A 13,533-nucleotide genomic window follows, 5' to 3' on the forward strand; every position below is an offset into this window, starting at 1 on the left:
TAAAAGTAACACGGGGCTGTCAGAGAGGAAATGGCCAACATGTGTCTCCTGTATCCTAAGTATATATTCATGTTAACAGCTTTCTTCTTCATCCTGCGCAAGCAATTGGTATCGGACTGAAGGTATTGCTCTTCCTTAGGACAGAGCAAAACCAGGTTGTACTATGCTCAGAATAACAACAACAACAATAACAGCCACAAAAGAGTCAAAAAAATGTGCATACGCTGGGTGAAACAGGGAGAAACCGACCCATTTTTGGAGTCGTCTGCTTGGGAGATTGGGGTTGCGGGGAGGAAGCAGATGCGGAGTTAGGAAACGAAGCTGGCGACGGGAGAAAGTGACTTCCAGTGCGCAGGCAGCCTCTGAGAGCGCAAGGAGGGACAAGCCAAACTGCTCTGCAGCGAGGGTGCCAACTGGAAGCAGTCAGAGGCCGCAAAACGCAGTGCGGAAAGATGTTGCCGGCAGCGCCCGCCCGCCGTGCCTCCCGCCGCCCCCCGGGACCGGCGGTCCCTGCCCCGCCGGCTGCCTCTGCCCCGCTGCGGCTGGAGGGGAGGGAGGGACCCTCACTCCCCGGGAGAGCGAAATAATCGGCGGCGGCTGTCAGACAGCAGTAAAGGGGGCTGAGGGAATACGGGCTGAGACGCAGAAGGAGACAGAAGGAGTCAATCGGCAGGAACAAACAGACGGCAGCTCCGCGCTGAAGCCTTGCAGGAGTTAGCTCTTGCTTTGCACGCCGAGCGCTAGGCAGAGGGAGATATTCCCCCGCTGAAGGGCTCTGCAGGCTGCAGGCTTCAGAGGAGCTGTTTTGGGGACCCTGCTACATCTCACACGGTTGCGAGAGGCAGCTTTATCGTGCGCTGCTACAAAACGGGGGGCGGGGAGGGGGGGCCTGGAGATTCCTGCTTGTGGCCCTGCCCCATGCCCCTGTCACCCAAGGAGGAAGGGTTGAATCGGCTTGCCAGGCTTCGAGGTCCTTGTTAGTTTAGGGGTGGTGAGAGCTGTCCAAGGGATTATTTTTGGATTGCGGAAAGGATGAGGAGAGAGAAATCACGTTTCTGCTTTATCGTGGAAAACGTCTGAAGAAGTAACAGCACTGTGCGGTTTTTGTGGCAGCGGGGCTGTGGAGCCATCCCCAGTAATGCCTCCCTGGGCTAGCTCTCGCCACGCTTGGCATTTCACACGTGTAACACTTGGAGCGGAGGCTTCCCCCCGCATGCACACGTGCTGCCACCAGGCTACCACAGCTCTATTGATGACAGATTTCTAGTAACTGCCGAGTTACTTCCAGGGGATGCATCGCCAGCCATCACAGCCCATCAGACCGCCCCGGGGGTGAGCAGGGAGGGAGCTGGGGGCGGCCAGGGAGCTGCACACAGATGGGGGTGAGACACCCCACGGGCGTGGGCGCAGGGGCAGCGAGGTGCAGCTTGTTAGCTGCACCCTCAGCTGGCATCCACCCTCGCTGGGGCCAGGCTGCGAGCCCTCCAGGAGCAGCTTGCAGCCAGGGCTCGGTCTACTGAAAGCCTCCGCTATTGCTGCAGACTCCAGGCAGCGTGTGCCAATCCCCTTGGCTTGGCAACATTATTTTTGGCTGCGGCTCCCTCCCACACTGTAGGAATTACAATAAAATTAAAACAAACAGAAAAAAAAAAAGAAGGAAAAAAAAGAAAAAAATAAGATGCCAAGCGAGTGCTCCTGGCGGGGGAAGGAGAGGAGCCCATGGGTGCGACGCATCTGCCCCCCCCCATGCCGTTTGGTGGTCGCTTCCTTTCCAGCCGTGGCACCTCTGCCTGCCCGCTGTGGGGTGGCAGGTGTGGGGTGAGGGGAGGCGGCATGGCAATGCGGCCCTGCGCCGGCTGCCGTGGGGTCTTCCCCACCGTGGTTGCTGGCCCTGGCACCCCCCGGGGCTAAAAGGGGTGGCCACCCCTCTGGTCCGTGCCATGGGGGCAGCAACCTGCCCCAGGCCCCCAGGGCAGCTGCTGGGGATGGGCTTAGGACCACCGTGGTCTGGACTGCAATTTGAGCACAGTAGACCTCTCTGTGTGGACACTGCTGCCTTAGGGATGATGCTGGGTCCTGCTGGCGTGACCTGGCCTTAGTCTTCACCCAGCCTTCAGGGAGAGGTGTTAGGATGCGCTGCTACTTTGCTGGTGCAGGTGGAGCCTGAATTCTGACGTTGTCCATTCCACTAGTACAGTTCGGCCTTAAAAACGGAGTAATAATGAAAAAAAAGACATTTAAACAAATCCTATTCCTGAATTGAGGCCATGAGATTTTTAGGCACAATGCATCCCAGAAACAAAGAAGCCTGTGCTTTCCCAGAAAACTTTATCTGTCAAAACTTCACAGAAAACACGAGAGGATGTGGTTTAGGGAGGGAAAGCAAATCCATTAGGGAAAAAAGAAACCCCTTTCACTGGTGCAGAAGAAAACACCACATAACTTTGTAATGGGAAAGCACTGCTCAATTATGTTTTTTCCTCTAATCTACCAACCTACGTTTCCACCTCTATACAGAAAGCATGAATATATGCATTTATGTAAAATACATTCTTTACTGAAAAATGGGTAGTATTTCTACTTACAGGCCGTAAGTTAATTTTGCCACCTTCTTTGGAGCGGCTCTTGTATTATTTTCCTTCACACGCTGTAAAGTCTGATAGAGCTTTCCCTATGCCCTTTACACACCTTCCTGCTGCTTCAGCTCCTCCTGCTTCCAACATATTTTCCTTTCTCTGGCTCAGTATGAAGCAGAAGGAAGACAGGGAGGGCTAATGATAGAGATGATGGGGGTGGGGGCTGGGAGGGTAAAGAAAGAGGTGGAACTTGCTTTGCTTTTGTTTTGCCTTAGCGATCAGTACCACTCTTGTACCAAAGCTTGCCTTTGCTCATCCTATTCAGACAGAGCTGCTCTTGGCCTAGACTGACCTCCTGCTGCTGGCAGTCACATCTTCCTCTGACTTTCTCTACTTCCTCTACTCAAGAGCTGAGAGCTGTCCTGCTCCATCACTTGCTTGTGTTAATGCATATTGTATTGCAAAACGTATTAGTTCATTAATCAGTTCAGCTGGTTAACAGAAAGATTAATAGTCTTACCTTATTAACTTAAGTTCATGTGTCTCTGTATTTAGGGTATTCAAAGAACTACAGGGTATGATTAAGCTACAGAGAAGTTCCATTATAACCTTGTTTTCCATATGTTCAAAGCGTTCTGAAAATGTCGCCTTTGGAACTCAAATTTCCTGTGTCTAGTAAAAACTATTAACATGCCAGGAAGTCTTCCTCTGAACACAGAACCCAGCCTTTCAGAAAATTCACTGTATGTTTAAAGTATGAAGCAGGACTTAACATTTTAGCTTAAATACTTCCAAATAAATTTTTTTGCTCTGGATTTACATGTCCTTGAGAGCCACGATTGCTTGTCCAGCTGCTGGTAGAGGCAGGATATGGGATAGGGGCCCATTTTAAAATGGGCTCTGAGAGGCTTACTATATGGAGTGGCTGCCGCAAAAGTCCAAAACCCTCATGCCAGGTTTCCCTCAGTGCTGTACTGCAGTTCCCTGGGCCCATACTGTTCCACTCTTCTTCCTTCTCATGGCTTACTTCTGTGCAATGCAAATTACCTGTGGTCACTTGTGGCTTATACACATGTAACTCTCCTGTCATACAGCTCATTCTATTTTTACATGCTTGGCTCACCTTGGACATGCTGCTGAGGTTAACTAGCTCTTGACAACACCTGGCTGATCAAACAGCTTGGCTACCCCCCGATGTGATCATGGTTTACAGTTTAATTTTGGTAGGTGCATGGAAAATCAACGCTGACAGTAAGGCACGTTCAGAGGTGGAGATGAGAAAGCCTCCTGTGATTTCAGGGCATGCAATTATAAATCCAGTGAAGAACTGCAATGGCAGCAAAATATGGCAACAACACCCCTTGCTGTGCACCTGTGACTATGGTGAGCTTGAAGGGTGCCTATGACTGCCCCAAATACCTGCTTTTGATGTAAAGATATTTTTTTTTTTAAAGAAAACTGTAAATTTTGGTTTAGCCACTACAGCTTCTTGTTTCTCCAGACAGTGCTCCCTGTAACATTCACACCAGTACAGCAGTGTAGAGTGATACTCCTAAAACATTGTCTCCAAGTCCAGACTGCAGATCACCAATGTTTGCATGTAGTAAAATCTCCACCCAAGGCTGGGGAATTTGGCTTCCTTGAGGTTGTCCATTCCCAACCTCACATCTTGGGAGAGAAGGAGAGAATAAATTTGACAGTCTCTGCAAAACTCTACCTTAGTCTCCTGTCAATGGCTGCTTAAATTCTCCCCCTTCCCTACGCAGGATGCTACTATTTGCCTTTAGCATTTAAAGTTTAAAATATCAGCACTCAGTAGGCTTCTTGGCCAGAACAAACTTCCCATGGCTCACCAGCCCTCTCTCTACCATGGTATGCTCTTCACTCACTGGCTTATGCAGTGACAGGTGGAGTTTTTTACACCTGAGAAAGTTACTTGTCTTCTTACCAGTAATCTCTCCTTACTAACATCCTGGAATGACCCCTCAGGCCATTTTCCCTGACTTCTCTTTCTAGTCAGTCAAGAAACTAATCTGAAATCCCTCCCATAATGCACCAATGAGCTGGGAACCTGGTTGCTAGTAGATAGCGTATGGGCCAAAATGTAGGGATAAAGAAAGAGGTCTGTGGTCTTCCCATTTCATAGAATATAAAGAAGCAATTCTTTTGTTTCTTTAAAGAGAGGACAAATTACATGCTCTTCATTCTTCCTGGAGGAACTTTCCTTCTCTTAGGCTGGGTCAATAAGCAAACCAGAATCAACAGAGTACGATAAAAGGGCTCATAGATGCATGAAGTACACATCAACTGTGGACAGAAGTTGGATGAACATTTAAGCCAGTGAAGTGAGGAAAAGCAATGACTACAAAAAACCAAGCTATTGGAAAAGGAGGAATGTAAAGTGACTTGTCTTTAGAAAAGCTGAGATACAGCTCTCTGACCAGGACTGGAAGAGCACACAGCAAGGCAGAAGAGACAAAGGAGCTAAGCGGCTGGTCACTACCACGGTTTCCAAGGCAAGGGTTCACACTCCTGGAGGATAACCACCTCCAATATTTTACCGGTGCCCTCTCCTGCATGCTGTCTTCTCGCACAGCCATTGCAGTCTCCAGAGAGTACAAGATTTTCAGTCATTCCAGGACTGGAAGTGGGTACTGCTCCCCATTCACTCTGTTCCCACACAGTGCTTTGGTGTGTGGTCAAAGGGGAATAGTGGCCTTCAGAAATCCTTCTCAATCACCAGTGTGACTGTACCACCAGCACTTACTGGCATAGCAAATCTGCATCTTTAAAAATTGTTATTATAAGCAGTTGGAGTCCCTGTAATAGCTCAAAAAATGCTTAAATAACACATTATTCACATTTTTAAAATTTTAATATTTTTTTAGATTTTGTTATAAATTGATTAGACAATCTTCACAGGTATGCCCAGGTATGTGAATGCTCAGGAGATAAGGAGTCAGGAAGACTCTAACACACTCAGTTACCCGGTTGTCAGAAAAGCAGTGGAAAACATATCCATGGGTGCTGGAGGAGTGTGCCATGTCCCATTTTATTTCCATAGCATGGCATTTTGTCTTGCACATTACAAGCAATGCAAGGGTGAGTGCAGGCAGTGCTTTTCCTTAAGTTCTTTCCCTGCTTACTGGGCCCTGCCCCACTGATGATAAGCACACTTTCTAGCCACCTGTCTCAGTCTACTGTGCCTTGAAAACTGGTGGAGAGCCTTGCAGGTCCTTTTCCTTGGAGACATTGTGCAGGATACTGCAGAAGGCAAGAGTAGAAATGACACTGGCCACATTTTTATCCAAAAGTGATTTGGTAAGGAGGACTGTCTTTTCTTTAGCCTGCTGAGCTCACACTTCACCACTCTTCTCCAGCTGACAGTCTTCTGCTAGTTGCAGTGATACCACCACAAAGATGGCAAGAGGCGTTTCTTAAAATAACACACACGTCTTGCCACCATCCATACTCTTGGGAGGGACTAAGATCCCTGCTGTTCAAACTGGTAAACATCGTCTCTGGGACAGCATCATGCTGGTCAGCTTTCTACTCTGTGGGTGACAGAAGCCTGTGTTGTCTTTCAGGCTGAGATAGCCAGGTTTTCTCTGTGATCGGCAATGTGCAGTAGCCACAGTGTTAATACTGGCTGCAGAGCAGTTTGTGAAGCCCATTCTCCCAAACCTTAGCTATTATTTTAAGCATATTAGCAACAGGAAAAAGATCATCAATCATGTAAAAAAATATACCATAAGATCTTCAGCTGTCTTGCTGACACCGTAATGACACAGGCCTGTAGAAGTCTGGATGAAAAAGCCACCAGGTGGCAAAATCATCCACTCTGGACGAAAACATCTGCCCTCATGGGTGGATCCTGGAGTTGGGGGGCAGGAAAAGTTTGTGGTCAAGCCTCGTGTATAACTTTTTCATGCAGAAATGCTGAATGTCCCAAGACTACATGCTGAGAGGATAGTTTTCTTTTGCACAAGCTGTCACCCTGGTGTGCCTACATAGAGCCCATAGTGACTGCAGCGTGCAATAGGTGTCTGCCAGACTGTCACATCAGCACTCATCAGCAGAAATAAGCTCCCCTCCATTATTTTTTCCTGCAGATACCAGTGTAAAAGTGAGATGTTCACATGAAAATAACCTTTGCTGCCTTCCCTAATCTCTCCTGCATCCTGCTACAAGAACACTAAAGCCACATTCATGAGTGGTTGATCCTGGTCCAGGCTGATGTAATAGGAAAGGACAAAAATGAAAGTGAGAAGCTGGGTTAGCAGGCTAAAAGCCCTTTTTCACACCAGCTTGGGAGGGACAGAGAAGTTCTTCCTCTGACCATTTTGAAACATGCTCTCAAGCTGGTGAGTGCTAAAAGCATTGGAAGACATGCTCAGAAATCCTACCACCAAACATATCCTAGGACCAATCCCATCACCTATGTACTTGCAACATAGTTAAGAGTCTGTTACAGGAGTATGGGCCACATGCAGCTCTTCAGGTGCACATTCACATATGGATTTGGTCAGCTCAGGTAAGCATGCTTGCGTCCAGAGCAAGAAATATTCTGCCAAGTCAATTTGGATGCTATAGGACCCATCTCAGAAACAGTGGGGTATGCAGAGTTCAGTGGAAAGAGACCCCCTAACTGGAGCGGGAAGGAGGCTTGGATCTGGTAGATTGGTTTGTGAAAAATAGGAAACCAAAATAATTGTCCTCTAAGGGCCTGCCCTGGCTCCATTTCACAATGTTGTGCAATTTATAAACTTTAAAAAAAAAAAAAAAAAAAAAAAAAAGCGCCTGCTACAAAAATACAGCTGCTACAAAGTCAGTTAATGTGCTGCTGGTCTGTTCACATAGCTTGGCTAAAAATGCTGCAAGGCAAAAGTAACAACAAAGATGTGCACCCCTTCCCTTCCTGTTCACCTTAACGAGGTGTGAACTCAAAAGGCTCTGGATGCCATTTAAATGCTACCATTAAGCCTCAGCTATTTTTTTTTTCTATTAAAAACAATGATGTTACAGTTTCTTAGCAATGCTGTGCATCGAGAGAGGCAATGGTCCAGGGGAAGAAATTATACGTTGCCATATTACTAAGGACAGCTGAAGAACTGAAGGCAGTCTGTTGCATGGAACGTGTAGGAAATCTTCTACCTTTTTAGTGCTTCACTCTGTAATCTCCTAATCTTCCTTTCATTTGTTCTGGTGATGATGTGGTTGTGTGGTGATGTTGTGATAGTGCTTCCAACATATTTTAATAGAAGAACAGGATTAAACAAATAAAAGTACCTAGTATGAGACTATTAACTAAGCAGAAATAGATGGTGTGCATCAGGATTCTGCAGCTGCTTTCCTGGACAAGGAAAGGGAGACTTGCTGCTGGCTAAAATTGTATATGCCGTATTTCTTCTCCTGTGTTGCTTTATTATCCAAAGTGAAAAACCTGGTCTGCTGTAATCAGTAACAACTTTGCTACTGCTTGCTGAGGCCTCCAAATTTTAGAAATAATTTTATGAAACCTCCTTGAATTCTCCCTTAACCTAATATGCCAGAGCAGGGCTGGCAATGAATGGCACTTGTCCCCACCCTGGTGAGTGGGAACTCCATCCAGGCTTTGCTTGGCAGTACAGGGAATTACTAACACCAGTCTCTGTAAGCCTGCTGACCAGCACTCCCCATCTCTTCGCCCAGTGTGTTTTACCCTAGACCGCAGAGTACTTGCCTGGGGGAAGCAGCAGAAGAAACCATTTCGCCGGTGCCAAGATCAGAGTTATAATTCTGCCTAGTTGCTAGGAAACTATGGAGAAGGCTCGGCGGGGCCGCGAGCCTATAAAGAGCAGCATGGCAAAAGTATGAACTTTCAGAAATAATGAGCAAGTGTCGTGCACATGGGCAAATCGTGGATTTTCCGTGGCACGTTGCTCAGACAAACCTGAACGGGTTGTTGCAGGAATAAGCAAGTAGCACCTTTTTAGCTACAGTAGCCTTTCCCTGAAAAATGTGAGGCTTTTACTTGAAAGCTGGTAGGGGCGAGAGCAGTTTTTCACATGTGCAAAATGATGTATTAGCCAAAGCTACCTGGTTTTCTCAGTTGTCCTGTTATGCTTGAGGGCAGCTGTACCCCTCATGCACCCAGCTGACCTGTACTGAGACTCGGCCCACCATATTGTCCCTTAATGTAATCCTTGTTTACTTGGTTTATTCTGTGACTGCACTAATCATAGTCTTTACTGTTGAATCATCGGTATGCCAGATCCTCTTTCACTCATTTTATTTTCCTGTCCTGTTGATTAGTGAGGAAACCTTGAATATAGAGATTTTAATAAAGCAAATCGTATCAGAAGCTTTGAAAGTAAGTCCTGAAAAACTTGATCTTTCTTACAAATCCTGTTATAAAGATGTCAAATAATTCTTTGATTGCTATTTGTTTTAGTGGAAATTCTGCAAGGGAGTCTATTTCCCTTCAGATTATTATCTACTCATATCCAGAGAAGCAATTAAGTATGTAACAATTATCCAAGGAAGAAAACTATTTACAGTCTTTCATGTTTCATCCATTATGAACACTAAAAAGTATCAAATATACAGATACATAACCTCAAAAGACCAACAAAATCCAGGATCAACAGAACTTAAGGTCAGCCTGTTACAAAATATATGAGCCTTTGATTGTATTTATGGAAGAGAGAGCCATAATCAAGACATGCTAGTGCTATACAATTGAGAAATCAAAGGCAAGGGAAATGATACATAACAGAATTTTTGAACTTAAAAATATGTTCAAGAATGTTGCCTGTTACAAACAGTCTAGGCTTAAACTAAACCAAGTAACTACGGCATCTTTGGGTAACACAATTTTTCTTTCTAAAAGACTACAATATCCATTGCTTTCACTGATGCCGTTATTTCTCTCATTTGATATAATATTAAAAGTTCCTGATTGTTTGCTAAATCACTTGCAGAGTTAGCCTAAGTAACTATACAGGCTCAACAAAAACAAACAAACAACAAAAAAGAGAAAGCTGCTGAGAGTAACACGCCTGTCTACTAGAACTTGAATCTTTGTCAGCAATCACAACAGCAGCACCAAAATTAAACCTGAGGAGCAACAAAAAGCCTGGAAATCTATCATGAAATATTGCCAAAGTTCTTGTAAGAAACTCTGGTAAGTATTGACAACCGGCACAAATTGTGAATTGTCTGTGACTGTCTGACTCAAAGCTTGAATTCCATAACAACAACAAAAAAAAAATTAAAAAATTTAAAACCCAACACCCACAGAATCCCTCTGGCATGGAGAAAGGTCTGCTCTCCACTTGACTGACTGGCTGTCACAAAGTTTACAAAATCCATGCCACACATGGCATGAATGATTGTGTGCCCCATTCACTGAACAGACAAATTCGTAACTTAATTTTTCTGGGTTCTATTTCTTCATGAAAGAACCAGAAAAATAAAGACAAAAAAACTTCACAGTGATTGTTCTTAAGCCTGAAAGCTTATGTTTCTTATTTTTTCCCTATTTCATGGCAATTTGTGCTTCATTTTAAGAGCAGAATGTATTTTTAGCGGCTTAGAATGTTTTTCTTGAATCGGACAAAAGAAAATTGACTTCCTGAGAGGCCCCCACGTTCCCAGCAATGGTCTCCAAGCAATTACGAAGACCTTTTACAGTTTGTACTCGGCAAACAATTTTTATCAGGCAGGAATGTGTTTGTTATCTGACTGATTAAAACTCCTCACACGCTTTCGCCTCGCGCAGTTTTATTATAATTCACTGCAAGTGCCTTAGTCCTGCAGGAAGCCTTGGACGTCCCATCCTCCCCCTGCGCGGCGCCTTCAGGTTTGGACCCGAGAGCCGTTCCTCCGGCGCGAAGCTAATCCCGCAGGCAGGGCGCAGCGGGAGGCCGGCGTCCGCAGGAGGCACCGAAGCCACCCAACTGCAGAACCGGCCCGCGAGAGCCTTCTCCACGCCACACCGCGCGAGGACCCCTTCCCGCCAAGCGCGCGCGGCCTGCGAGGGCCGAACCACGCGATTTCGCCGTTTGTTTTAAGTTCTGAACGGGGGCTGCCGGCCGTTTCACGCTTCCGCTCCCCCGGCCCACGTTCGCCACCCCGTTCAGGGCGGGGGGACGGGGCTGCCCTCGCCGGCAGCGCGCCCTGTTAACGCCCGTAGCCCTCCCGGGGGGACCGCGGCACTCGCTACGAGCGCACGCGAGGACGGAACCGGAACGCCGCAGCCTCGTTCTCGAGACGCGGCCCGCGGCTGACCCGCCGCCGCCTCCGCCGCTCCCCCGCGGGGGAACGGCAACACCGCCGCCCGCCGCGCTCACACCGCCCCCCCCCAACGGGGGGCCCGCAGCCCCGCCCCCAGCCCCGCCCCTGCCCGCCGGACCCGCGGGCGCCGCCGCCGGCCGTCCGCCCCGCCCCGCCCCGCCCCGCCCCGCGCTCCCCATTGGCTGTCGCCCTCCTAGTATGCAAACGACGGCCGCGGCCCCGCTGCGTTGCGGCAGCCGCCAGGCGGAAGCGGAGAGCCGCGCTTCCCGCGCCGCGGGCCGGCCGGAGGGGGGGCGGCGACAGGCGACCGGCGGCGACAGGCGACAGGCGGCGGAGCCCATCGCCGGGGCTGCAAGGAGGCCCGGGCCGCCGCCGGTCGCCCGCCTGCGCCGCTCAGCGCCTGGGGGAGGGGGGGCGCGGGAACGCGTGCAGCGGCGCGCGGAGGCTAGCCCGGCCGCGGCGTACACATCTGTACGTGTGTAGACATGTATTTTATATACACGTGTGCAGACATGTATTTTATATATACGTGTGCCTAGAAAAGTTTAAAAGAAAAAATTTTTTTTCTTGGATCGCGTTCAAGTCAGCCGCCACCGAAACGTGCTCTTCAGCCTGGCAGCTCGAAAGAGGAAGGAAGACTGGGAAGAGGGGAGGAGGAGGAGGAGGAGGAGGAGGAGGAGGAAAAGGAGGAGGCGGCGGCGCCTGCCCGCAGGCTGTGACTTTACCGCCTTTTCCCTCGCTCCGGCCAAGAATTTTCATCCCATTCGGTGTCAAGCAAAAAGCCGGCAACAAAACCCAGAATAAAACCAAAACAAAGCCAACAGCCCGCCTGAGCAAATAATATTACTTCCCCCCGCCCCCCCCCCAAACCCACCCGCGCCAAACAACAACAAACAAAACAAAAACCGAACACCCCACCCCCAAACAAAAGGCAGAAGGCCACTTCTGGAAATTAAAAAAACCAAACCAACCAAACAACAAAAAGCCCTCAACACACCGAGTCCTTGAGAAAAGAATAGATTTGTTTCCTGGAAAAGGTGAAACCAACGGCCTGGTGGTGTGTGTTACAGATTCCAGGATCTCGTTTATTTAATGCAATACTCTGCAATGGTATGTGGTGCTTAAAATGATTTTTGTATATATATATATATTTTTTTTTTTTTTTTTAAAACTTGCTTGGCTCTTGTAATTCCTCCAGGCTGTGATTGTGTCTCTGTGGTTTCAAAGTGGATGTTATACCCTCTTCTTAAATGCTGATATCACTTCTGCTTTACAGGATGAGATATAAGTGGTGGATTGTTTATATTTTACTTTTTTTTGGCAGCTTTTGTATATGGGTCACACTTTTATGCCAGGAATCAGTTGATGGGAGTTTGCGTCCAAAAGTGCTGAACTTGGCACATTTCCTGCTTCAACTTTTCGCCCCTCCCCCTTCTTCTCTGGCAGGCAACTATCAGTTAAACTCTGGAAAGGATTAATGCAAATGCTACTTTATTTGTACCTTGCAGACAGTTCTTTTTCCCTCTTTCTTGTTGCTGTAGAGATTGCTTTTATACTCACCTTTTAGTATAATATTTTCTCTCTGGCTGTCTTGGTGGATTTTGTAGTTAATGGACTGCAGTGTTAGTGCATAATGTTGAGGAAATGGCATTGCTGTTGTGTATGGTCTGCTCGATAAATTGCCTGGAGGCTTGTGCTGGTCTCTTTCACGCTATATTGCAGGATGCAGTGTTCGGGTGGCATTTCTGGCTTGTTTTTTAAAGTTACTTTAGAGGGTTTCTTTTTGTTCCTTTTTTTTTTGCCTTTTTTCACTGCCGTTTTGTTGTGGGACCTGTGTGTGTATTTTAATTCATTCCTTTCTCTTGCGTGTCTGTGTGTATGTGTGTGTGTGTGTGTGTCTGTCTGCTTTCCCTCTTGTCCTCTCTTCGCCTGTGTGTCTGGGCCACATTTTAATGCACAATATCCCATCCATTAAGTTGTGGTTGAATGCGGAGTGTGTGAGGACTTGGCAGCTCTCAGGTTGAAGGGGGCGGGGAAGCCAGTTTCGACTCTGACACAAGATGCCGATGTGGCGTGATCTGAATTATTATTAGGGCTGCGAACATGGCCATCTTCTCCTCCCGCTGCTGGAAAGCGCTGCCATTGAACTTGAGACGGGACAGACAAGATCTCCAACTTTTTTTTTTTTTTTTTTTTTTTTTTAAAGTACAGTAGCTGGCAGGGAAAAGGTGCCAAAACACACAAGATTAACTCATAACATTCTCTGAAGCGGTTTTGAGCTGCAATGCTTATAATTTTAAGTTTGAATCACAAGAAAAAATAAAGCATTTTTATAATTCTAATTTGAGCAGACATTTAAATCCAGCTTCTAGACACCGCCTTCTCCCCTCTCCCCCCCCCCAATATTCTCAAAATCTGGCAAGTGATATAAAGTGTCAGAAAAGATGGTGCTGAGATTTTATTGTTGTTGCTGTCATTGCTGTTTATGTCCAGGGCATTTAAGATCAGCCAATGTGAATTTTAAAAGAATTTACTGTATTGGGGTAAGAGGGTTTCGTGCCTTTGTAAGGCTGAGAATGTGACCTGCAGTGAGGACAAAAACTGCACAGTTGTGTAACCCAAAACGTTGTGGTTTACAGCTTTACACTTGAGGTTTGATGTTTTCATTTGCTGGTCTGGG

At 47.2% G+C, this 13,533-nt stretch overlaps 1 protein-coding gene across 2 annotated transcripts in view; it reads left to right on the plus strand.

Annotated features, from left to right (window-relative positions):
• Window positions 1–13,533, plus strand: part of NFIB (nuclear factor I B) — a 350,785-nt gene that overhangs the window by 151,427 nt on the left and 185,825 nt on the right. Inside the window, exon 1 of one of the 2 annotated variants that reach the window (XM_030005680.2) lies at window positions 11,813–11,963. The exons of the other annotated variant lie outside the window; for it this stretch is intronic. Within the exon in view, the coding sequence (XP_029861540.1) occupies window positions 11,946–11,963 (18 nt within the window). The 5' untranslated portion in view covers window positions 11,813–11,945. Of the gene's footprint in view, window positions 1–11,812; window positions 11,964–13,533 lie in introns of those variants that run through there. 2 annotated transcript variants of the gene reach the window in all.

The sequence above is a fragment of the Aquila chrysaetos genome, chromosome Z (genome assembly GCF_900496995.4).
Source record: "Aquila chrysaetos chrysaetos chromosome Z, bAquChr1.4, whole genome shotgun sequence".
Taxonomy (NCBI): Eukaryota; Metazoa; Chordata; class Aves; order Accipitriformes; family Accipitridae; genus Aquila; species Aquila chrysaetos.